General features: G+C 41.8%; 1 protein-coding gene across 2 annotated transcripts in view; it reads right to left on the bottom strand.

Annotated features, from left to right (window-relative positions):
* Window positions 1-3,588: 3,588 nt before the first annotated feature.
* LOC143764901 (uncharacterized) overlaps window positions 3,589-27,476 on the bottom strand; it is a 50,602-nt gene continuing 26,714 nt past the window's right edge. For both annotated transcript variants that reach the window (XM_077250991.1, XM_077250990.1), the window contains exons 5-10: window positions 22,759-22,922; window positions 15,629-15,799; window positions 15,135-15,252; window positions 14,936-15,033; window positions 14,679-14,790; window positions 3,589-11,186 (exon numbers count right to left, since the gene is read on the bottom strand). In XM_077250991.1, coding sequence (XP_077107106.1) covers window positions 9,244-11,186; window positions 14,679-14,790; window positions 14,936-15,033; window positions 15,135-15,252; window positions 15,629-15,799; window positions 22,759-22,922 — 2,606 coding nt within the window. In that variant the 3' untranslated portion in view covers window positions 3,589-9,243. The remainder of the gene's footprint in view (window positions 11,187-14,678; window positions 14,791-14,935; window positions 15,034-15,134; window positions 15,253-15,628; window positions 15,800-22,758; window positions 22,923-27,476) is intronic.

The following is a 27,476-nucleotide window of genomic DNA, read 5'->3' as shown; positions in this document are numbered from 1 at the left end:
ACTGCAGATATATGGTTTTCAAAACGGTATATATAATTTTTGTCATGAACAGCTAAACCAAATATTGGCATTCATTAATTGTGATATTGTTAGTGCAGCGCCCCAGAGTCCTGGTCGTTGCAGTATTGTCGCTCTTCCACTATGGGGAGTGATGGTACGTCTGATGGTACTAAAGGAGTTCACCTGACCAGGTATCACAGTCACACACTACACTTCACACTCCGGCCACCAGGGGGAGCAAAAGGTTCTATTAGGCCACTCCTCACACTCGGGTAAAACTGGGGGTTGGATAGGAAATTAGTTAGAAAGCTGCCTGGGTGAGACCCAGAGAAGACCTGTCAGGCAGACAGGGGGAGGAGGAACATCTGAGCTGCAGACAGAGGTCCCTGTCAGGGGTGGGATCCTGACAGAGACATAGCAAGAGATAGAACGTTACGGAGCTGCGCCTGCACCTCATTGCGGCAGCATCCTAAGAAAGGACAAGAAGCTAAGTATATTGTGGAGAAGTGAGAAACGAGATCACAGCACAAGGAGATAACACCAGGAGGAGTCTTGCCTTAAGACCGGCAACATCCTTCTGAGGCACGTAGCCGGTGGCCGGAACACCGAGGGAGTAATAGGCTCTACGCATTACTTCAAATAACGGCAGGACAGTTAATTCCAAGTTGGCTGCCCAACCTTTAACCTAATGAAGACAACGGAGGCAAATTGTGGGAGAGGGGCGTCTCTAGGGTCCCTATAAAATAGCTCCAGGCCTACCCTGTCATACGGGTCGTCCTATCCATACCATCTGGGAGACGGAGAGAGAATATCAGAACATACACGACAGTTGTGAGGACTATCCCGTGGTGCTCAGCAGGGAAGTACTACAACACACAGGCGCTAGTAGGAAGGCTACTGATTTCCACCTGCAAAGGGAACTCTGGATGTGCCTTTGGACCAGCCTGATTCAACTAGCCCTGTTAGCAGTGCTCTGGATTGTGGACGCTGAAGTCTACAGTAAAAGGTAAAGAGACTGCAACCCTGTGTCCTCGTTATTTACTGCAACCTATACCATCATCATTTACCTTACTGGGAAGCCCTGGGGACATACTTCACCTGTGGGAGGGTACACCATCTAGCTGCCATAACATCACCCCAGTGGACCCCTAAGCAGCGTCGGTCACCCTGACCGAACACCACAGGTGGCGTCACGAACACTTGACAAACTACATCCTTTAATTGGGCATCCCCCTTAGGCTAGGTTCACATTGCGTTAGGGCAATCCGTTTAGCGCTAGCGGATTGCGCTAACGCAATGTTTTTGTAGGGGCCTTGTTTAGGGGTCGCGCTAACGTCCCCGCTCTCGCAGGGAAAGGACCTCGGGCGTGCCGCGGACGCTGCAAGCAGCGTCCGAGGCGCGCTACAAAAGAACGGCACATTGCTAGCGTGAGCCGAAAAAGGCTCGCGCTAGTTTTGCGCTACAGGCGAAATTTACATTGCTGTCAATGGGTGCGCTAACGGACCCGTTGCACGGCGTTAATTGCGACATTTTCGCCGTGCAACGCTGTCCGTTAGCGATCACCCACTAACGCAATGTGAACCTAGCCTAAGCAGGGCCACGGACCGGGTCGGGCCACCGTGACATCCCCAGAACTGAGACAGAGGGGCCCGGTACCGAGTACCCCACTGCCCTGCGCCTGGGGGCGATCCATTTATATTTCCGTTATGCAGAAAATCCTTAAAAAAGGTCATAAAGGTCGAAATTTTGAGATACTTTGTGTTCTGCTCATTTTCGGCTGTGAATTCCCAAAATAAAAAATATTTTGCTTTATCTACAACGGACTGTTGATTGAGTGCTTATGGTTACCGATTATTTAATTTGATTTTTTATCGGCTTGCAATTGTCCTATTTATTTGTAAGTGTGAGTGATCCATAAGCGTATCTAATCGCAGCACATGATACACTTCACGTATCTAACCCCAGCTTATGATACAGCGAGCAGCACCAACTAACAAAATCGGTGGTGCCGGCTATCCTTGGTGACTGTCTACTTGTCAGTATCACTGGCAGTCACCAACAAAATGGCTCTTCACTGTGATCCTAAACTTCATCCTCTCTTATCTCTTTTTTTAAATGAAAACATTAATACTTCACATTTTTTCAATTGTTGAAAATAAGTTTTTTTTTGCTGGCACCTTTCCTTTAAATCACAGGAACCCACGGAAGACACCCTTGTCTGAAAGAAGTTACTCTGACAGTTGTGGAAATAAAAATGCAGAAAAAAAGGACATTTTATTCTTTATTATACAATAACAATATAATCTATGTACAATCAAAATTCCTTAGATACATTGTTTCAAGGTTACTAATGAGATGGCTATTCATATCAACAAAATCATTTATTAATGGTTAAATTAGATGAACCCAGAATATTGGCACAAGAATATTAACAGCGAGCACTTCCAAATATTTTACATGGAATGAAAAAAAAATGGATCTTAAATACTTTGATGCAAAGACTAGGTTTTCACAGAATGACCTCCTGCGTTTTTTTTTTTTTAACAAACACAATGCCAGCACCGAGCATGCCGAACAGTGTTTTACGGCTTTTATTTACAAATTAGTGAATCGGCATTTGTCACCAAAACACAACGCCCTACGTTACCCCTTCACAATGCAGCCAGCTTTGGCCTTTTTGACAGCACCCCATTTTTCAAATCAAACATGTTATTTTACATTGTTATAACTGCAATGATTCTACATATCCCAGTTTTTTTTAAATCAAATATTGTACTTTTTGTTAGCGGTAAATTTTAGTCTTGGTTTTGCCTTCTTTCATTTATATTAAATACTTAAAATAAAAGCAACATTCAAACTTTTAATTTTTCTTCCTTCAAAGAAGATATAGACAGTCATAATGTCATGTCACACAGCATAGTTAGTAAATATATTTTGTCGTGTCTACGGCAGCATTTTTTAAAAACAAACATTTGTCTTTTTAGAATGCTAGAATAAGTTTTCACATTGGAACAAAGATTTCAAAACCTATAGTTTTAGGAAACAATTCATATTTGAAGTGGTTTTGAGGGGTTTATTAAGACATTACCTTATAAAAAATAAATTGGCACTCCTCAAAGCATTCCACATTGCATTCAGATAACATAGAAAAAAATGTTTGGGCATATGCCATGGCACAGATTTTGCTGAAATACTTTGTTAACAGCATTTCACATTTGCAGAGCCCCTGAAGAGCCAGAAGAGCAAAAAATATTGTTATCATATCTCTCAAGCAATTCATTTAGGAGGAAAGTGGACTCTTTCACAGATGTTTCATAGGTTTTTACAGCATTGGGCAATGAAAAATTCTATTCTTTAAAAAAAGATTTAATTTCATTTTATTTTTTATCTTTACACAATGTAATAAGGAAAAAAAAGTAGCTTGCGTGTAGCTTATATGTGGATATACACTATTGATTGGTCATACTACAGGGCTTAGGAAGTGCCATTTGGTGCATAGATTTAGCTGGAATTGGTTTCAGGCACCTGGTTGCATTTGCGGTCCCCGTGAGGTATCAGTACTGTGGAAATTCCCCAAAAGAGACCCCATTTTAGAAAATAAATCCAACATGGATTTTTTTTGCAGATTTATAGTAAGTATTTAGACACCACAAATAGTTCCCAAAAAGAAGAGTGCAACAAACATGGTAGATTACATTTTCTTATTTTACACATACAGTTACAGTAGGTCAAGAAATATTTGGACAGTGAACGAATCTTCCTGGTTTGGGCTTTGTATGCTACTCTTTATCGAAAATGAAACAACTGAGATGCAATTGAAGTGTAGACTTTCAGGTTTAATTAAAAAGGAGTTGAGAAAAAATAACCAGTTTAACCCCTTTACCCCCAAGGGTGGTTTGCACGTTAATGACTGGGCCAATTTTTACAATTCTCACCACTGTCCCTTTATGAGGTTATAACTCTGGAATACTTCAACGGATCCTGATGATTCTGACATTGTTTTCTCGTGACATATTGTACTTCATGATAGTAGTAAAATTTCTTTGATATTACCTGCATTAGTGAAAAAAACGGAAATGTGGCAAAAATTTTGCAATTTTCCAACTTTGAATTTTTATGCCCTTAAATCACAGATATGTGGGAAATGTTACTTATTAGGTATTTTGTGTGACATGTCTACTTTACATCAGCACAATTTTGGAACCAACATTTTTTTTTTTTGATAGGGAGTTATAAGGGTTAAAAGTTGACCAGCAATTTCTCATTTTTACACCATTTTTTTTTAGGGACCAGATCACATTTGAAGTCACTTTGAGGGGTCTATATGATAGAAAATAACCAAGTGTTACACCATTCTAAAAACTGCACCCCTCAAGGTGTTCAAAACCACATTCAAGAAGTTTATTAACCCTTCAGGTGTTTCACAGGAATTTTTGGAATGTTTAAAAAAATGAACATTTAACTGTTTTTCACAAAAAAATTGCTTCAGCTCCAATTTGTTTTATTTTCCCAAGGGTAACAGGAGAAATTGGACCCCAAAAGTTGTTGTGCAATTTGTCCTGAGTACGCTGATACCCCATATGTGGGGGTAAATCACTGTTTGGGCGCATAGCAGAGCTCGGAAGGGAAGGAGCGCGTTTGACTTTTCAATGCAAAGTTGACTGGAATTGAGATAGGACGCCATGTCGCGTTTGGAGAGCCCCTGATGTGCCTAAACATTTAAATCCCCCACAAGTAACACCATTTTGGAACTAGACCACCTAAGGAACTTCTCTATATGTGTGGTTGAGCACTTTGACCCTCCGAGTGCTTCACAGACGTTTATAATGCAGAGCCGTAAAAATAAAAAATCATATTTTTTCACAAAAATGATATTTCGCCCCCATTTTTTTATTTTCCCATGAGTAACAGAAGAAATTGGACCACAAAAGTTGTTGTGCAATTTGTTCTGAGTACGCTGATACCCCATATGTGGGGGTAAGCCACCGTTTGGGCGTATGGCAGAGCTCGGAAGGGAAGGAGCGCCATTTGACTTTTCAATGCAAAATTGATTGGAATTGAGATGGGACGCCATGCCGCGTTTGGAGAGACCCTGATGTGCCTAAACATTGAAACCCCCCACAAGTGACACCATTTTGGAAAGTAGACCCCCCCTAAGAAACTTATCTAGATGTGTGGTGAGCACTTTGACCCACCAAGTGCTTCACAGAAGTTTATAATGTAGAGCCGTAAAAATAAAAACTCATATTTTTTCACAAAAATGATCTTTTCGCCCCCAATTTATTTTCCCAAGGGTAACAGAAGAAATCGGACCCAAAAAGTTGTTGTAAAATTTGTCCTGAGTACGCTGATACCCGATATGTGGGGGTAAACCACTGTTTGGGCGCATGGCAGAACTCGGAAGGGAAGGAGCGCCGTTTGACTTTTCAATGCAAAATTGACTGGAATTGAGATAGGACACCGTGTCGCGTTTGGAGAGCCCCTGATGTGCCTAAACATTAAAACCCCCCACAAGTGACACCATTTTGGAAAGAAGACCCCCTAAGGAACTCTTTGACCCTCCAAGTGTTTCACTACAGTTTATACCGCAGAGACGTGAAAATAAAAATTCTTTTTTTCCACAAAAATTATTTTTTAGCCCCCAGTTTTGTATTTTCCAAAGGGTAACAGGAGAAATTGGACCCCAAAAGTTGTTGTCCAATTTGTCCTGAGCAGGCTGATGACCCATATGTGGGGGGGGACCACCGTTTGAGTGCATGGCAGAGCTCGGAAGAGAAGGAGCTGTTTGGAATGCAGACTTAGATGGAATGGTCTGCAGGCGTCACATTGCGTTTGCAGAGCCCCTGATGTACCCAAACAGAAGAAACCCCCTACAAGTGACCCCATATTGGAAACAAGACCCCCAAGGAACTTTCAATATTTGCAGATGACACTAAACTCTGCAGGGTAATCAATACAGGGGAGGACAATTTTATATTACAGGCTGATTTATGTAAACTAGAAGCTTGGGCTGATAAATGGCAAATGAGCTTTAATGGGGATAAATGTAAGGTCATGCACTTGGGTAGAAGTAATAAGATGTATAACTATGTGCTTAATTCTAAAACTTTGGGCAAAACCGTCAATGAAAAAGACCTGGGTGTATGGGTGGATGACAAACTCATTCAGTGGCCAGTGTCAGGCAGCTGCTGCAAAGGCAAATAAAATAATGGGATGCATTAAAAGAGGCATAGATGCTCATGAGGCGAACATAATTTTACCTCTATACAAGTCACTAGTGCGACCACACTTAGAATACTGTGCACAGTTCTGGTCTCCGGTGTATAAGAAAGACATAGCTGAACTGGAGCGGGTGCAGAGAAGAGCAACCAAGGTTATTAGAGGACTGGGGGGTCTGCAATACCAAGATAGGTTATTACACTTGGGGCTATTTAGTTTGGAAAAACGAAGACTAAGGGGTGATCTTATGTTAATGTATAAATATATGAGGGGACAGTACAAAGACCTTTCTGTTGATCTTTTTATTCATAGACCGGTGACAGGGACAAGAGGGCATCCTCTACGTCTGGAGGAAAAAAGGTTTAAGCATAATAACGAACGCGGATTCTTTACTGTAAGAGCAGTGAGACTATGGAACTCTCTGCCGTATGATGTTGTCATGAGTGACTCATTGCTTCAATTTAAGAGGGGACTGGATAACTTTCTGGAAAAGTATAATATTACAGGGTATATATATTAGATTCCTTGATAAGGCGTTGATCCAGGGAACTAGTCTGATTGCCGTATGTGGGGTCGGGAAGGAATTTTTTTCCCCATGATGGAGCTTACTCTTACCACATGGGTTTTTTTTGCCTTCCCCTGGATCAACATGTTAGGGCATGCTAGGCTATGGGTTGAACTAGATGGACTTAAAGTCTTCCTTCAACCTTAATAACTATGTAACTATCTAGATGTGCTGTGAGAAAGTGTTTCACTACAGTTTATAACGCAGAGCCGAGAAAATATAAAAAAAAATTTCCACACAAATTATTTTTTAGCCCCCAGTTTTGTATTTTCCCAAGGGTAACAGGAGAAATTGGACCCCAAAAGTTGTTGTCCAATTTGTGCTGAGTACGCCGATACCCCATATGTTGGGGTAAACCCCTGTTTGGGTGCACGGGAGAGCTCGGAAGGGAAGGAGCACTGTTTTACTTTTTCAACGCAGAATTGGCTGGAATTGAGAATGGACGCCATGTCACGTTTGGAGAGCCCCTGATGTGCCTAAACAGTGGAAACCCCCCAATTCTAACTGAAACCTTAACCCAAACACACCCCTAACCCTAATCCCAACTATAACCCTACCCACACCCCTAACCCCAACCCTAAATGTAATCCAAACCCTAACTTAGCCCCAACCCTAAGGCCTGTTTCACACGTCAGTGGCTCCGTAACTTGTGTGGTGACAGTTTCCTCACGTACCGAAGACACTGACTTACGTAGACACATTAAAATAAATGAGTCTCTGCACATGTCAGCGTGTTTTCACGGACCGTGTGTCCGTTTGCAAAACACGGAGACATGTCAGTGTTCGTGGGAGCGCACGGATCACACGGACCCATTAAAGTCAATGGGTCCGTGTAAACACGTACCGCACACTGATGCTGTCCGTGTGCCAACTGAGGACCACACGGACCATGCAGGAGACAGCGCTAGAGTTAAGAGCTGTCCCCCCTGCGTGTGGTGCTGAAGCCGGCATTCATTCCTTCTCCCCAGCAGCGTTCGCTGGAGAGGAATGAAAAATCAAGGTTTTTTTATTTTTTTTGTGATTAAAATAAAGTTCCTGGTCACCTCCCGCCTCCCACCCCCTGTGCGCCCGCCCGCTGGCATTAAAATACTCACCCAGCTCCCGCGATGCTTCCTCTCAGCGCCGGCAGCTTGTCCTGTGTGAGCGGTCACGTGGTACCGCTCATTACAGTGATGAATATGCGGCTCCACCTCCCATAGGGGTGGAGCCGCATATTCATCCCTGTAATGAGCCGTTATTAACCGACTTGGTCATTGCAGAATATTCCACTGCTTTGCCTTACTAAACGTCTGGGTTGGTTTTGCATTAAGTGTTGGATCATTGTCCATCTGTACTGAAGCACTGTCCAATCAACCTTGCTGCATTTGATCAATCTGAGCAGAAAGTATAGCCCTCTACACTTCAGAATTCATTTGGTTGCTTCTGTCACATTGTCAATAAACACTAGTTACCTAGTCTGGTAGACTTAGATATTTAAACGCCAAATTACTGGAGTGTGTTCTTCACTTGGGTTGATGATGTGAAAGGGTTTTTCTTTACTATGGAAAAGATTTTACGATCACCTACTATTGTGGTCTTCTGTGGACATCCAGGTCAAAGTTTCAAGCTCAACAGTGCACTCTTTTTTTTTTTTTTTTGCAGAGTGTACTGTTGGCCACTTGGCAAATGGCCACTTCTTAGGCTACTTTCACACTGGCGTTAACTGCAGTACTCTCGCAATGCGTCGTTTTGCCGAAAAAACGCATCCTGCAAAAGTGCTTGCAGGATGCGTTTTTCCTGCCTTGACTAACATTAGCGACGCATCTGCGACGCATTGACACACGTCGCAACCGTCGTGCGATCACTGAAAACTACAAAACATGCAGCAATATAGTTCTCAATATTCTTGAGCCCTGGCAGTCTCCACTACTCACCGCTAATTGTACACTTTCTCCGTTCAGATTTCCTCACTAACTGAACAGCAATTTTGTCCATAAAATAACTACTGATTGAGAAACATGTGACTAGATCATCAGCCTCCCCAATAGAAAAGCAGTTGTTTTCTTATGTCAGCTGTTTTACAATTGGAGGAGGCTGATGGATTGATCGGGTTACAAGTGCCTTCAACAGTAGACGCATTATGGACAGCAGTGGTGTTCAGTTTGCGAAAACGTCATTAAAAAAAGACACTGGCGAACCTCTTTAAACACAAAATTGTGAGATTCAATATGACTCATTAAAAGGCAATGGACCGCATTTAATAAAACTTTGACCAGAAAACTTGTTGCCAATAACAACCAATCTGCACTTAGCTTTTCTTTTTTCAGAGTATTTGACAAAAAATTAAAACTACAACTCTGATTTGACATAATTAGTAATAAGACCAGTTCTTCTGTCATACAATTTTAATAAATTGGACTCAATAGTGCTGAATTTTGTACCCCTCTTTTTTACCTTGAGGCATGTATATACCGTGCTTGTCATGTAACTATAATTTGTGAGTGTAGCGGATCAATGGAAAAACTATTCAAGATAGAGAGCTTGGGAAGTTGAGAGACACTTGAAGGTGTGTGAATTCTGTGATGTCTAATAAGATCTGATCTCTGGATAAAACATTTTCCACAGTCCGAACATGAAAATGGTCTCTCTCCTGTATGAGTTCTTTGATGCATCTCAAGTTGAGATTTACGTGTAAAACATTTTCCACAGTCTGAACATGAAAACGGCTTCACTCCTGTATGGATTTTCTGATGTGCAACAAGCCCCGATTTCATAGTAAAACATTTCCCACATTCTGAACAAGAATACGGTTTTTCTCCTGTGTGAAATTTTTGATGCTTAACAAGAACTGATTTCCGAGCAAAGCATTTCCCACATTCTGAACATAAAAATGGCCGTTCTTCTCGGTCTTTTCTCAGACGAAGTTCATCATTCCCAATTTTTGAGGACTTTCCATCTGGATGAATTTTCTGATGTCGGACAAGATCAGATTTTTGAATAAAAAATTTACCACATTCCGAACATAAAAAAGGCTTTTCCCCTGTGTGACTTCTCTGGTGTATTTCTAGCTGACATTTACGTGTAAAACATTTTCCACATTCTAAGCATGAAAACGGTTTCTCACCAGTGTGGATTTTATGATGTTGAACAAGAGATTTTTTCTGTGTAAAACACCTACCACATTCTGAACATGAAAATGGCTTCTCCCCTGTGTGAATTCTCTGATGTCGCTCTAGATGATCTTTCAGCAAAAAACGTTTCTCACATTCTGAACATGAAAATGGCTTCTCTCCTGTATGAATTTTCTGATGTTTAACAAGATATGCTTTCTGGGTAAACCCTTTTCCACATTCTGAACATGCAAATGGTCTATCCTCATTAGGAATTTCATGTCTTTCAGGGTGGATACAGGTATTACCATTCTCACAATCCAAACATGAAACTGAATTCTCCAATGTATGAATTTTTTGATGTTTAACAAGACCAGATTTCTGTGAAAAACATTTCCCACATTCTGAACATGGAAAAGGCCTCTCCCCTGTGTGAGTGCGATGATGTTTCACAAGACCCGATTTCTTTGAAAAACATTTCCCACATTCCAAACATGGATACGGTCTTTCTCCTGTGTGAGTTCTTTGATGGTCAACAAGAACTGACTTCTTGGCAAAACATTTCCCACATTCTAAACACAAATATGGTTTCTCACCTGTGTGAATTTTTTGATGTTTCCCAAACATCGATTTGTTGGTAAAACATTTCCCACATTCTGGACACGTAAACTGATTCTGCACTGAGTGAAGTCTTAAATGTTTAACAAGAACAGATTTTTTGCCAAAAGATTTTCCACATTCTGAACAGGAGTATGGTTTCTCCCTCATGTGAAATCTCTGATGTTCTACCAGGTACGATTTATAAGAAAAAGATTTACCACATTCATCACATGTAAAAGGCCTTTCACCAATGTGAATTCGTTGATGTCTATAAAGAATAGCTCTGTGGGTAAAACGTTTTCCACATGTAGAACATGAAAAAGGCTTTTCCCCCGTGTGAAATACCTGATGTTCCACAAGATGTGTCTGCTGAGTAAAAGATTTGTTGCACTTATCACATGAAAACGGCTTCTCTCCTGTGTGTGTTCTTTTGTGTCTAAAAAGATTTGACTTCTGGCTAAAAACTTTTCCACACTCAGAACATGAAAACAATTGACCATTTTTATGTCCTGAACACTGTGTCACATCAGATGAATGAATAGGTGAAATGTCCTCTTGAAAACAGTACTCCGAGAACTCTTGTGCATTGAAAAACCCTGGGTGTACACTTGGGACAGTATATAATTCTTCTGGAAAATGCTGTTTAATGTTATCTTCAATTTCACAATTTGGAGATGAAACAAGCTGTCCGTCTAACAACTTGCTGCGGTCAACTGTTGAGAATAAAAAGGATTTTATAACTTTTTAAACTACCCAAATAATATAGTAATACACAATACTAGTTATCTGTAGATGCAGTGGCTTGTAAAAGTTTAGGCACCCCTGGTCAAAATTACTGTTATTGTGAACAGTTAGGCAAGTTGAAGATGAAGTGATCTCTAAAATGGCTAAGGTAAAAAATTACACATTTCATTTTTTACATTTTAAAAATTACAAAAAAGAAAATAGGAAGATGCAAAAGTTTGGGCACCTTTGGAAATTTGTGTGCATAGACAACTTTTACCTAGTTTTCAGGCTTTAAATAGCCCGTTAGGGTTACGGCGTGTTCATAATCATAGTTAGGAAAGGCCAGGTGGGTCAAATTTCCCAGCCTTTTCAAAACCGACCTCCTCTAAGCTTGTGCCAAAAAACAACAGCCATGGTTTGTTCTAAGTAGCTGCCTAGCATTGTGAAAATGGTGGCGGCCCACAAAGCAGGAGTAGGCTATGAGAAGATAGCAAAGCATTTTCAAGTTGCCCTTTCCTCTTTTCAAAATGCAATAAAAAATTGGCAGTTAACAAGAATAGTGGAGGGCAAGATAAGGTTTAGAAGACCAAGCAAAATTTCTGTTAGAGCTGATCGTAGGATTGCTAGAGAGGCATATCACAACCCCCGTTTGACTGCAAAAGACCTTCAGAAAGATTTAGCAGACTCTGATGCCGTGGTACATTGTTGTACTGTTCAGAGACACCTGCACAAATATGGCCTTCATGGAAGAGTCATCAGAAGAAAACCTCTCCTGTGTCCTCATCATAAAATTCAGTGTCAGAAGAACGCAAAAAAACATATAAACAAGCCTGACGAATTTTGGAAACAAGTCCTGTGGTCCGATGAGGTTAATATAGAACTCTTTGGCCACAATGATCAAAGATATGTATGAAGAAAAAAGGGCACAGAATTTCAGGAAAAGAACATCTCACCAACCGTTAAGCATGGGGGTGGATCAATCATGCTTTGGGGTTGTGTTGCAGCCAATGGCACAGAAAACATTTCATGGGTAGAGGGAAGAATGTATTCAATTAAATTTCAACAAATTCTTGTTGCAAACATAACACCACCAGTAATAAAGCTGTAGTTTAAAAGAGGATGGCTTCTGAAAATGGATAATGATCCTAAACACATGTCAAAATCCAAAACCGACTACCTCAAAAGGCGCAAGCTGAAAGTTTTACAATGGCCCTCACAGTTCCCTGATCTGAACATCACTGAAAATCGGAGGTCAGACCTCAAAATAGCAGTGCATGCAAGACGACCCAGGAATCTCACAGAACTGTAAGAATTTTCCAAGGAAGAATGGATGAAAATCCCTCAAACGAGAATTGAAAGACTCTTGGATGGCTACAAAAAGCATTTACAATATGTGGTACTAGGTGCTAACCATGCAGGGTAACCAAACTTTCGCACTGGCCCATTTTCCTTTTTGTAATTTTTAAAATGTAAAAAATTAAAATATACAGTACAGACCAAAAGTTTGGACACCTTCTCATTTAAAGATCTTTCTGTATTTTCATGACTATGAAAATTGTACATTCACGCTGAAGGCATCAAAACTATGAATTAACACATGTGGAATTATATACTTAACAAAAAAATGTGAAACAACTGAAGTTATGTCTTATATTCCAGGTTCTTCAAAGTAGCCACCTTTTGCTTTGATGACCGCTTTGCACACTCTTGGCATTCTCTTGATAAGCTTCAAGAGGTAGTCACCGGGGATAGGCTTCCAACAATCTTGATGGAGTTCCCAGAGATGCTTAGCACTTGTTGGCCCTTTTGCCTTCACTCTGCGGTTCAGCTCACCCCAAACCATCTCGATTGGGTTCAGGTCTGGTGACTGTGGAGGCCAGGTCATCTGGCGTAGCACCCCATCACTCTCCTTCTTGGTCAAATAGCCGTTACACAGCCTGGAGGTGTGTTTGGGGTCATTGTCCTGTTGAAAAATAAATGATGGTCCAACTAAACGCAAACCGGATGGAATAGCATGCCGCTGCAAGATGCTGTGGTAGCCATGCTGGTTTAATATGCCTTCAATTTTGAATAAATCCCCAACAGTGTCACCAGCAAAGCACCCCCACACCTCCTCCTCCATGCTTCACAGTGGGAACCAGGCATGTTGAGTCCATCCGTTCACATTTTGTCGCACAAAGACACGGTGGTTGGAACCAAAGATCTCAAATTTGGACTCATCAGACCAAAGCACAGATTTCCACTGGTCTAATGTCCTTTCCTTGTGTTCTTTAGCACAAACAAGTCTCCTCTGCTGGTTGCCTGTCCTTAGCAGTGGTTTCCTAGCAGCTATTTTACCATGAAGGCCTGCTGCACAAAGTCTCCTCTTAACAGTTGTTGTAGAGATGTGTCTGCTGCTAGAACTCTGTGTGGCATTGACCTGGTCTCTAATCTGAGCTGCAATTAACCTGCGATTTCTGAGGCAGTTGACTCGGATAAACTTATCCTCAGAAGCAGAGGTGACTCTTGGTCTTCCTTTCCTGTGGCGGTCCTCATGTGAGCCAGTTTCTTTGTAGCGCTTGATGGTTTTTGCAACTGCACTTGGGGACACTTTCAAAGTTTGCCCAATTTTTTGGACTGACTGACCTTCATTTCTTAAAGTAATGATGGCCACTCGTTTTTCTTTACTTAGAATTTGTATTGTGGCAAGAAAAAAGCAGCTAACAGTCTATTTAGTAGGACTATCAGCTGTGTATCCACCAGTCTTCTGCACAACACTACTGATGGTCCCAACCCCATTTATAAGGCAAGAAATCCCACTTATTAAACCTGACAGGGCACACCTGTGAAGTGAAAACCATTTCCTGTGACTACCTCTTGAAGCTCATCAAGGGAATGCCAAGAGTGCAAAGCAGTCATCAAAGCAAAAGGTGGCTACTTTGAAGAACCTAGAATATAAGATATAATTTCAGTCTCACACTTTTTTGTTAAGTATATAATTCCACATGTGTTAATTCATGGTCTGGATGTATGTATGTATGTATGTATGTATGTATGTATGTATGTATGTATATATACACACACACACACACACACACACACACACACACACACGTGGCATGTGTGTCCGTATATAGAGGAGATATGTGGGGCTCATACTCTATATAGTTGGACAATAAGTGAGCTTATACTTTATATCGGGGGCTGTGTGTGGCATTATACTCTATATAGGAAGGCTGTGTGTGGGATCTTACTGTATATAGGGGGGGCTGTGTGTGGGGGTTTCAGTAAATTTAATCTGGATCAATATTAAATTATTTTATATTAATTGTAATAATAAAATTGTAACTAATAAGTTAATATTAATATTGAGCAGAATTAATTTCAGCCTATTGGTTCGGCCCCCCACGACAGTCCCAGTCTCTCATGTGGTCCCTTGAGGAAATTAATTGTCTACCACTGTGCTTTAGTCTATTCTGCATTTAGAAGGTATTACTTACGAGTGCTAATATCTGTAGGAAATCCCTCATCCATGGACAGTTGATCACATCGGATATAGATATCTTCTTCTCGCTCTATGATTTCAACTTTAAGATCAATTATATCTTCATCCTGATCCAAGATGCGGAGAAAGTAACATCAAATTATATACAAAGTTTAAGACTTTTTTAAAGTATCAAAGTAAAATCAGTAGTAGGAATTATTAACTTTTAGAGAGATCATATGCATTTTATAATGATAACCGTGCTCCATCTACCTGAAGGTCCTGTGGGACAAAGGAATTTTCTTCTGGACAGTTCTGGAAATGCAGATCGCCTGGATATATATCTGGTAAATTAATTTTACTGGATTCATCTGCAGAATATATAAAGTGATTGAATAAATCCTTTCCATGGGTGATCAAATAATGGAAGCATATGGATGACCTTTCACAATAAATTAAAGCCTCTTCTTACCAGATGATGTAGAAGAACAGTTCAGCATAACATACTTGTATGCATCTTTGTGTCCTACCAAAAACTCCCACTCATCCACAGAAAAACTGACAGCAATATCTTCACACCTTAAAGGAACCTGAAACAAGATAATATAGTCATCAGTAATGATGAGAGAGTATACTCGTTGCTCGGGTGGTCTCTGAGTATTTGTGAGTGCTCGGAGATTTAGTTTTTGTTGACGCAGCTGCATGATTTACAGCTACTAGCCAGGCTGAGTACATGTGGGGGTTGCCTGGTTGCTATGGAATCTCCACATGTAATCAAGCTGTCTAGTAGCCGCAAATCATGCAGCTGCAGCAAGGAAAACTAAATCTCCGAGCACTCACAAATACTCGGAGACCACCCGAGCTTGCTTGGGAAAACCCGAGCAACGAGTATACTCACTCATTACTAGTCATCATTCAGAAATGAATGCTGCTGTATGCCGTCCCAGAACTCCGAGTAAAGCTCACCTCTCCAGTCAGTAGCTCAATTATTTTGTAGGCAACTTCTAGGATCTGCTCATTTCTTTCATGTATTATTACGCAAGATGGTGGTTCTGTGATTGGGCCTGAGGTTTGGCTCCATTCTCCTGACACAAGGCTCAAACATTCACTGGGTGTCTTTTTAACTACTTCAAAATTCTGTGAATGGAGAGATAGTAGTTGTAAAATCATAATCTAGGAAGGTATTGAACAAATGTAGTGGTTCTCCATATGCGGCAGGTGACGGCGGTGTTCTACAGCTGACACCCACTTGTAGTTGCTTACCTTCAACCCCTTAAATGCCGCCGTCAATAACAACTACAGCATCCAAGCTCTTAATAGTAGGGTTATCCTTAACAGAACAATCAAGTGCAGGCAGAAGTATTTGGAGTGTAATGTATCATCAAACAATCACTTTTTAACATTTCACAGTGTTACTTAACTCCATACTCCTTTCGGAGAATCCCTTTAGGCTGCTTTCACACATCAGATTTTTGCCATCAGTCGCAATCCGTCAAATATTGAAAATAACGGATCCGTCTCAGATTGCGAAAAATCCTCTGATCAACACCTGGTCGTCTAATGGTTAGACGGAGACCTGGAGAGACGTACAAGCCACAGTGTCTTGCACCCACTGTGAAATTTGGTGGAGTATCGGTGATGATCTGAAGATGCTTCAGCAAGGCTGAAATTGGGCAGGTTGTTTTTTGTAAAGGACATATGAATCAAGCTGCATACAAGGTTATCCTGGAAAAAACAGTTGATTCCTTCTGCTCAGGCAATGTTACCCAACTCTGAGGACTGGTTTTTCCAGCAGGACAATGTGCCATGCCACACAGCTAGGTCAATCAAGGTGTGGATGAAGGACCACCACACCAAATCCCTGTGATGTGCAGCCCAATCCCCAGACCTGAACCCCATTGAAAACCTCTGGAATGTAATCAAGAGGATGATGGATAGTCACAAGCCATCAAACAAAAAAGAACTGCTTACATTTTTGTACCAGGAGTAGCATAAGGTCACCGAAAAGCGGTGTGAAAGACTGGTGGATAGCATGCCAAGACACATGAAAGCTGTGACTAAAAATCATGGTTATTCCACAAAATATTGATTTCTGAACTCTTCCTGAGTTAAAACAATAGTATTATTGTTTTTAAATGATTATGAACTTGTTGGGATTTTTTGCATTATTTGAGATCTGCAAGCAATGGATATTTTTTTTTTGTTATTTTGACCATTTCTCATTTTCAGAAAATAAATACTAAATTTATTGCTTGGAACTTCAGAGACATGTCAGTAGTTTATAGAATAAAAGAACAATTTACATTTTACTCAAAAATATTCCTACAAAGAGAAAAAACACCGCCCCATTAAGAAGAAGCATCAGCGAAACGGCGCTTGTCGGGCGCAGGAAGCGGCACGCAGTACCCCCCCTTCTCCCTGCACCACACCGCAGCACTCTACCAACATACATTTGTTCCAGGTAATATTCATTTATTTTTACCGTTTTTTTTTCTCTATTGTGTGCATTGTCATAACTGAATTGGATCTGGCCGCAACTTATTTAACCCCTTAACGACCGCCGATACGCCTTTTAACGGCGGCCGCTAAGGGTACTTAAACCACAGCGCCGTTAATTAACGGCGCTGTGGAAAAAGTGAATAGCGCCCCCCAGAGTCGGATTTTCTCTGGGGTCTCGGTTGCCGAGGGTAGCCGAGACCCCAGAGAACATGATTCGGGGGTTTTTTACCGACCCCCGAGTTGCAATTGCCGGTAATTAACCGTTTACCGGCGGTCGCAACAACAAAAAAAAAAAAACGCGATTTGCCGTTTAATTTCTCTGTCCTCCGATGTGATCGCACATCGGAGGACAGAGAAATGTGGTCCCCGATGGCCCCCAATAGCCCCCCGATACTTACCTACCTCCCCCGGTGCTCCTCGTGGCTCCCGATGGGCGCCGCCATCTTTTTTCCGGGAAAAAATGGCGGGCGCACGCGCAGTGCGCCCGCCGCCCGGCACCCGGAAGATCTTTGGGGTCTCGGCTGCCGGGGGTAGAGACCCCAAAGAACATGATCGGGGTCGGTTTGCACCGACCCCTGTTTTGCGATCGCCGGTAATTAACAGTTTACCGGCGACCGCAAAAAAAAACAAAAAACGATCGATCTGTAATTCTCTGTCCTCTGATGTGATCGCACATCAGAGGACAGAGAAATAGGGGGATTTGGGGACCCTAACATACTCACCCGGTGTCCCTGGGTCCTCTTCTGTCTTCTCCTGCCAGCCGGCTTTTTCATCATGGCGGGCGCATGCGCAGTGCGCCCGCCATCTGCTGCCATCTGCCGGCCGGCAGGAGAAGACGAGTTGGGGATAAAATTAGGGTTAGGGTTAGGGTTAGAGTTAGGGTTAGGGTTAGAGTTAGGGTTGGGGCTAAATTTAGGGTTAGGGTTAGGGCTAGGGTTAGGGTTAGGCTACTTTCACACTAGCGTTTTTTGGCTTCCGTCGCAATGCGTCGTTGGAGAAAAAACGCATCCTGCAAAAGTGCTTGCAGGATGCGTTTTTTCTCCATTGGCTTGCATTAGCGACGCATTGCGACGGATTGCCACATGTCGCATCCGTCGTGCGACGGACGCGTCGTGCTTTGGCGGACCGTCGGCACAAAAAAAGCTACATGTAACTTTTTTGTGCGACGCGTCCGCCATTTCCGACCGCGCATGCGTGGCCGGAAGTCCGCCCCCGCCTCCCCGCACCTCACAATGGGGCAGCGGATGCGTTGAAAAAACAGCATCCGCTGCACCCGTTGTGCGGCGCTTACAACGCTAGCGTCGGTACGTCGGCCCGACACACTGCAATGGGCCGAGTACGACGCTAGTGTGAAAGTAGCCTTAGGCTTCTTTCACACTTGCGTCGGTACGGGGCGGTCGCAATGCGTCGGCCCGACGTACGTTGTGAAAATTGTGCACAACGTGGGCAGCGGATGCAGTTTTTCAATGCATCCGCTGGCCCAGTCTATGTCCTGGGGAGGAGGGGGCAGAGTTACGGCCACGCATGCGCGGAAATGGCGGACGCGACGTACAAAAAAAAGGTTACATTGAACTTTTTTTGTGACGACGGGGGCTAAAGTTATGGTTAGGGTTGGGGCTAAAGTTAGGGTTAGGGTTGGGATTAGGGTTGGGATTAGTGTTACGTTTGGGATTAGGGTTGGGATTAGGGTTAGGGTTGGGATTAGGGTTAGGGGTGTGTTGAATTTAGGGTTTTGATTAGGGTTATGGTTAGGGTTGAGATTAGGGCTGTTTTGGGGTTAGGGTTGTGATTATCGTTAGTGTTGTGATTAGGATTATGGATCGGGTTGAGATTAGGGTTAGGGGTGTGTTGGAGTTAGGGTTGGAGTTATAATTTGGGGGTTTCCACTGTTTAGGTACATCAGGGGGTCTCCAAACACGACAGCCAATTTTGCGCTAAAAAAGTCAAATGGTGCTCCCTTCCTTCTGAGCTCTGCCGTGCGCCCAAACAGTGGTTTACCCCCACATATGGGGCATCAGCGTACTCGGGATAAATTGGACAACAACTTTTGTGGTCCAATTTCTCCTGTTACCCTTGTGAAAATAAAAACTTGGGGGCTAAAAATCTTTTTTGTGGGAAAAAAAAATATTTTTTTATTTTCGCTACTCTGCATTATAAACTTATGTGAAGCACTTGAGCATTGAAAGTTCTCACCACATATCTAGATAAGTTCCTTAGGGGGTCTAGTTTCCAAAATTTGGTCACTTTTGGGGGGTTTCTACTGTTTAGGTACATCAGGGGCTCTGCAAACACAACATAACACCCACAGACAATTCTATCAAAGTCTGAATTCCAAAATGGCGCTCCTTCTCTTCCGAGCTCTGCCGTGTGCCAAAACAGTGGTTTACCCCCACATATGGGGTACCAGCATACTCAGGACAAATTGGACAGCAACTTTTGGGGTCCAATTTCTCTTGTTACCCTTGTGAAAATAAAAATTTGGGGGCTAAAAAATTTTTTTTTGTGGGGAAAAAAAAATTTTTTTTATTTTCACTACTCTGCATTATAAACTTCTGTGAAGCACTTGGGCATTCAAAGTTCTCACCACATATCTAGATAAGTTCCTTGGGGGGTCTATTTTCCAAAATGGGGTCACTTGTTGGGGGTTTCTACTGTTTAGGTACATTAAGGGTCTGCAAACGCAACATAACGCCCGCAGACAATTCTATCAAAGTCTGCATTCCAAAATGGCGCTCCTTCCCTTCCGAGCTCTGCCGTGCGCCCAAACAGTGGTTTACCCCCACATATGGGGTACCAGCATACTCAGGACAAATTGGACAACAACTTTTGGGGTCCAATTTCTCTTTTTACCCTTGTGAAAATAAAAACTTGGGGGCTAAAAAATCTTTATTGTTAAAAAAATATATATTTTTTATTTTCACGACTCTGCATTATAAACTTCTGTGATGCACTTGGGCATTCAAAGTTCTCACTACACATCTAGATAAATTCCATGGGGGGGTCTAGTTTCCAAAATGGGGTCACTTTTGGGGGGTTTCTACTGTTTAGGCACATCAGGGGCTCTCCAAACGCGACATGGCGTCCGATCTCAATTCCAGTCAATTTTGCATTGAAAAGTCAAATGGCGCTCCTTTGCTTCCGAGCTCAGCCATGCGCCCAAACAGTGGTTTACCCCCACATATGGGGTGTCGGCGTACTCAAGACAAATTGTACAACAACTTCTGGGGTCCATTTTCTCCTGTTACCCTTGGTAAAATAAAAAATTGGAGGCAAAAAGATCATTTTTGTAGAAAAAATGCGATTTTTTTATTTTCACGGCTCTACGTTATAAACTTCTGTGAAGCACCTGGGGGTTTAAAGTGCTCACCACACATCTAGATAAGTTCCTTAAGGGGTCTAGTTTCCAAAATGGTGTCATTTGTGGGGGGTCTCCACTGTTTAGGCACATCAGCGGCTCTCCAAACGTGACATGGCGTCCGATCTCAATTCCAGCCAATTCTACATTGAAAAAGTAAAACGACACTCCTTCTCTTCCAAGCTCTGCGGTGCGCCCAAACAGTGGTTTAACCCCACATATGGGGTATCGACGTACTCAGGAGAAATTGCACAACAACTTTTGTGGTCTAATTTTTCCTGTTACCCTTGTGAAAATAAAAATTTGGGGGCAAAAAGATCATTTTTGTAGAAAAAATGTGATTTTTTATTTTCACGGCTCTACGTTATAAACTTCTGTGAAGCACTTGGGGGTTCAAAGTGCTCACCACACATCTAGATAAGTTCCTTAAGGGGTCTAGTTTCCAAAATGGTGTCACTTGTGGGGGGTTTCCACTGTTTAGGCACATTAGGGGCTCTCCAAACGCGACATGGCGTCCGATCTCAATTCCAGCCAATTCTGCATTGAAACAGTCAAACGGTGCTCCTTCACTTCCAAGCTCTGCGGTGCGCCCAAACAGTGGTTTACCTCCACATATGGGGTATCGGCGTACTCAGGAAAAATTGCACAACAAAATTTGTGGTTAAATTTCTGTTTTTACACTTGTGAAAATTAAAAAAAATGGTTCTGAAGTAAAATGTTTGCAAAAAAAAGTTAAATGTTCATTTTTTTCTTCCACATTGTTTCAGTTCCTGTGAAGTACGTAAAGGGTTAATAAACTTCTTGAATGTGGGTTTGAGCAGCTTGAGGGGTGCAGTTTTTAGAATGGTGTCACACTTGGTTATTTTCTATCATATAGACCCCTCAAAATGACTTCAAAGGTGATGTGGTCCCTAAAAAAAACATGGTGTTGTAAAAATGAGAAATTGCTGGTCAACTTTTAACCCTTATAACTCCCAAACAAAAAAAAAAATTGTTTCCAAAATTGTGCTGATGTAAAGTAGACATGTGGGAAATGTTATTTATGAACTATTTTTTGTGACATATCTCTCTGATTTAAGGGCATAAAAATACAAAGTTTGAAAATTGCAAAATTTTAAAAATTTTCGCCATATTTCCATTTTTTTCATAAATAATCGCAATTAATATCGAAGGAATGTTACCACTAACTTGAAGTACAATATGTCACGAAAAAACAATCTCAGAATCAGCGGGATCCGATAAAGCGTTCCAGAGTTATAACCTCTTAAAGTGACACTGGTCAGAATTGTAAAAATTGGCTCGGTCATTAAGTACCAAATTGGCTCTGTCACTAAGGGGTTAATCTGATTATTCGGACTTTTGGATTCCCCTTCACTGGGCGCTACTAAACCTTACATCTTTTTGTTGGTTCAGAAATCTAACTTGTCATTAGCAGGCTATAGTGATTCAATTTGCTTTCAGCAGGTGGTGCTTTAAAATATTTTCACCCACATGGTGGTCTGCTGTGCCCCTCATCCTGAAATTCCTCTGGAGGTCTCTTTCATCCCCCTGTCTTTTTAAATTTAATGTTAACATTTTATCCTTGTTATTTAATAAAGAATTTTTTTATTTCACACTATTTTACTTCTTCACTTCTTCCAGTCACCTTACACGGTCATGAAAATCTCATGCAGTTTTGTGTTATTATTAAAGAGAAAAATCAGACATACTGAACATTTTGCAGTGGTCTGTTAATTTTTGCTATATATATATCCTATACAGGTTTAGTAACTGTGTAATCACACTCACCTGCACAATAAAGTTAGCGCTGTAAAAAACGATACTCGGAATACATTGGCAGAGTCACTTTTCTTTCTATTCCACATCACAACTTTTTTCCAAAAAGGATTTTTAACTCAAATATAACATTTTCCGTAGACTAGGGAACTGAAAGTTGGAAGCCATGGTCAACGTTTGTTTAATATTTCTCTTGCTTACAAAGATGTTGACATTTTTCTGATTTGAGAATTTATGGACATTATTGTATTTCGGGTGGGAATCTTAACAGTACACTTGTTGATGCTTTTTTTTCTTACCAAATACAGGAATTAAATGAAAGTAAAGAGGAGTGATATTAGCTCTTTCTAGTCTATCAGGCTTTTCATTCATATTCACTCCCGTATCTGGCTGAACTGCACAAACAATTACAGTAAATGTGGAAAAGAAGCCAAAAGGTCCAGTGACAAGTCGCGCAATCCCTCACCTCTCTGGTAAGCAGGTAGATCATGTTCAAGGAAAGGTTTAGTACCCTTTCTGTCATCAGCTCTTTGCATACTTCCATTTTTGGAGGGTCAATCAAGAAGGCCTCTGTCTTGTAAAAGATTGTTTGCTGAAAATTGCTCCGGGAAGAGTCTGAACTGCTACAGCCTGTGAGAAAGGAGAAACAAAAGATTACAAATGAAAAACTACAGTGGGGCCTGCCTGGTTCAGTTAAGGACATGGAACAAAAGAAAAATCTCCACGCAGCACAATATTTCACCTAAAATATAACGGAATTTGTGGCTTAGATACAAAAATAGCATTTTCATTTTTCCTCTTCTTCCAATAGCCATATCTTTTTTATTTTTCTGTCGAAATAGCCATACGAGGGCTTGTTTTTTTCTGGGACGAGTTGTACTTTTGAATGGTATCATTCATTTTGTCATATGATGTACTAGAAAGCAGGAAAGAAAAATTCCAAGTGTGGTGAAATTACAAAAAAAGTGCAATTCTACCATAGTTTATTTTTCTATATTTACTATGTTCACCATACGGTAAAAATGACCTAGCAATATGATTCTCCAAATCAGTATGATTACTTGGATACCAAACATGTATAGTTGTTTGTTTGTTTTTTTTCATTTCAGTGGTGAAAACAATTTTTGTTTGTGCCGCCATTTTCATTTTTGGTCAATGGGGCTGTGTGTGGGCTTTTTTTGCACCCCAAGCCGACGTTTCTATTGATACAATTTTGGGGTAGATATGATGTTTTGATCACCTATTATTGCAATTTTTGCAGTGTTGCTGTGCCTGAAAAAATCGTAGTTTCTTACCGATAACCGTATTTCTCTGATCCCACGACGGCACCACGGAGAGAGAGGGATCCACCCTCAGGGACAGGAAACCTACAGGTGAAAAAGGCGGTACCTCTCTCCCACATCAGTTGGTTTACAGAACATTATACAGAACTTTCAGCTGTAACTCAAATGATTATGCAAACAAAAAATTACTCAACTTAGACTTAGAAGAGGCACCACGTGGCTAATTTATCAATAATTAACTAATTCTAGCGTGCACACCTATGTGTGAAGGGAGGGAATGTACGGGTGCCCTCATGGGATCAGAGAAATACCGTTATCGGTAAGTATCTACGATTTTCTCTTTTCCCTTTGACGGCACCACGGAGAGATTGAAATAGATTATACATTAGGGGGGGGACCACTGCTTCCAGGACCCTTTTCCCAAAGGTAAGGTCTGACGAAGAGGATAGGTCCAGATGGTAATGCTTAAAAGAATGTAGAGGGAGGAGACCAAGTGGCGGCTCTACGTATCTGCTCTATTGAAGCGCCGGCTCTCTCCGCCCATGATGATGCCACCGCTCTCGTTGAATGGGCTCTTATCCCCTCTGGGACGGCTGTTCCACAGGAGGAGTAGGATAGGGTGATGGCGTCTCTTATCCATCTTGCCAGTGTGGCCTTTGATGCTTTTTGTCCCTTCCGTGGACCCTGGAAGCAGACAAACAGAGCCCTATCCTTCGTACACTCCCTAGTAGCTATTAAGTATTGAACCAGGCATCTCCTTACATCTAAGGTATGTAACAGTTTTTCCCCTTCAGTTTTGGGATCGGGGCAAAAGGAAGGTAGAGAGATTTCCTGGGTTCTATGGAACTGTGATGCAACTTTCGGGAGGTAAGCTGGGTCGGTTCTAAGAATGACCCTATCATCAAGTATTTGCGTCAAGGGGGGGGTACGCTGATAAGGCTTGCATATCACTAACACGACGGGCTGAAGTTAAACCTACTAAAAGGGAGGTCTTAAGGGATAAGATTTTTTAAAGGAACTTCAGGTAGGGGCTTAAAAGGGGTTTTAGTTAGAGCTTTCAGGACTAAGTTTAGGTCCCAGGGAGGAGTAGTATGGAGGGAGATAGACCTGGATCGACTTGAGGATCTAATGAATCTTGCTATCCAACGATTTTTGGCTAAGTCATAAAAGTACAATGCTCCCAAGGCAGCCACCTGGACTTTTAAGGTGCTAGTGGACAGACCCTGCTCCAACCCTTTCTGCAAAAACTCTAGGATTTTGTTTATTGGAATTTCCCCCGTCAAGTCAGAACCGGACACTGAAATTAATTTTCTCCATACCTTCCCATATGCTTTAGTGGTTACCGGTTTTCTACTCTGTAGGAGAGTTGATACGTTTGAAGAAAACCCCCTACTGGTTAGGAGTTCCCTCTCAAAAGCAAAGCTGTCATGTGTAAATTTTCTAAGTGTGGGTGATAAACTGGTCCTTGGCACAAAAAGTCTGAAATGTCCGGGACCCATGGGTCTGAGATAGACATCATACTCAGCCATGAGAACCATATTCTCCGAGGCCAGAAGGGCGCTAATACAATCACCCTTGCTTTGTCTTCCCGAATCTTCCTTAATACTAAGGGAATTAGGGCTATTGGTGGAAAAGCATACGCAAGATGATAATTCCAGGGTATTGTGAAGGCATCTAGAGCTACCGGGCCCCCCCAAGGGTCGATTGAACAGAAGGTTTCTATTTTCCGATTCTGACTGTTCGCAAATAAGTATCTCTGGTTGCCCCCAGAGCTTTACAATCTGGTTAAATACTGACTGGTTTAATTCCCATTCCCCTTGTTTTATTGTTTTAGACGTGTCCGACTTAGGTAATCCACCGTTCGATTTTCTGAGCCTTTTAAATGTAGGGCTGTCAGAGGTTTTAGATTGTGCTCTGCTAGATGAAGGATGGATTTTGCTACCTCCATTAACGCTCGAGATCTGGTGCCCCCTTGGTGGTTCAAATATGCCACTACTACCTGGTTGTCCGAGAACACCCTTACGTGGTGAGAGCGAAGAGACCCCAGAAAGTGGATGAGAGCTAGTTTTACTGCTAGTAATTATTTCATATTCGAGGAGGCTGATTTTTTATCTTGAGACCAAGGACCCTGAGCTACCTGATCTTTTAGATGTGCCCCCCACCCCCAGGGACTTGCGTCTGTGGTCAGGATCTTTGGTGTTGGCCATATCCAGGGGACCCTCTGGTTAAAGTGGCTGACTCCACCCACCATGCTAAGGAGTGTACCGTTTTTGACGAGATATTTAACTGCCCCTCTAAATTCCCGTTTAGGAAAGCGCCTGAGTCTAAGATTTCCCACTGTAGGTCCCGAGTATGGGTTTGGGCCCATTGCACAGCCAGGATGCAGGCTGTCATTGATCCCAGCAGGGACATTGCCTTTCTCAGGGTAGTAACCGGGGAGTCCCTCAGATGTGATACCATTTGTATCATGTTCTGGATCTTCCCTGGAGGGAGATGACATTTTTGCTCGTTCGAGTCTAGAATTATCCCCAAGTATTCCTGTACCTGACTCGGTACAATTTTGGATTTGGGTAAATTCAACATCCACCCTAGACTCATCAGGGACCTCATGACCGCATCCAATTGTTGTTTGCAGTGGTTGAAGGAGACGCCCAACACCAAGAGATGGTCCAGATAAAGGACTATTAAGATGTTCTGTTCTCTTATGTGGTCCATCACCTCTGCCATGACCTTCGTGAACACTCTTGGAGCTATGGCAGCCCAAAAAATATAATTCTGGGGTTTCAACTTTTTCTCATTATGTTTACCGATCGGATTCATTTTATATTTTGATAGAATGGACTTTTACAAACACAGCGCTACATGTATACATATGTTTAATTGAACATTTTTAATGGGGAAAAAGCGAGGCGATTTGAACTTTGTTTTATTTTTTTCATATTTTTAAGAACAAATTTTTACTGTATTTTTACTTAACAGTGCAATAAAATGTAAAAAGAGGTGATCAAAACATCACATCTACCCCCAAAAGGTCCCTCATTACATTTCATTGCAATGTTGCGGCAGAGAAAAAAAACAATTGCAATTCTGGCATTTTGATTTTACTCACGTTACTATAATATATATTATATATATAAATATATATATATATATATATTTCAATTCTTTTACTTTTGATGGGGCAATAGGTGGGTGATTTGAACTTGTGTCATATATATATATATATATATATATATATATATATATATATATATATATATATATATTGTGGTGCAGTAAGAGGTGTAGTGCTGGACGGAAGATATGTTTCTCCCAGCAGGATAAGTTTTGGCCTGTTATTTTCCTAAGGTTGAGGACCTGCAGTGATGTCACGGTCATGTGATCAGCCCATGTGATGGGTACCTCACCTGTGGGTGTGGCTATAGACTATGTAATGGAGTTTCTTTTGTTTGGCACATGTTATTCTGGGGATGGAATTAGGCTGGAAGGAGCCTGAACGGTTTTTCTCTCCCACACATGTCACAAAGGTTCGTGATATGACTGTTAGCAACCCTGGAAATGGCACCTGGCGGAAGCCGCTGACCCGGCAGCCGCTTAGTTAAGCCCGTCCTGTGTAAGGGTGAGTCTGAGACCAGTGGTTCTCCAAGCTGGAGTATGTTTGGTTTTTTCTCTTACTTTCTGTCATGGACTGTTTAAAGTGACAATAAACCACTGAAGTTTGGACTGAAAGCCTGTGTGTTGCCTCATTACTGCGGCCCTACCATTGCTCACCTGAGCCAATCCCTACAGTATGTATATATATATATATATATACACACCGTATTTTTCTGACCATAAGACGCACTTTTTTTCCTCCAAATTTGGGAGGAAAGTGTGGGTGCGTCTTATGGTAGGGATGTAG

Source organism: Ranitomeya variabilis, chromosome 4 (assembly GCF_051348905.1).
Source record: "Ranitomeya variabilis isolate aRanVar5 chromosome 4, aRanVar5.hap1, whole genome shotgun sequence".
Taxonomy (NCBI): domain Eukaryota; kingdom Metazoa; phylum Chordata; class Amphibia; order Anura; family Dendrobatidae; genus Ranitomeya; species Ranitomeya variabilis.
This window is presented reverse-complemented; position numbering and strand designations above follow the sequence as displayed.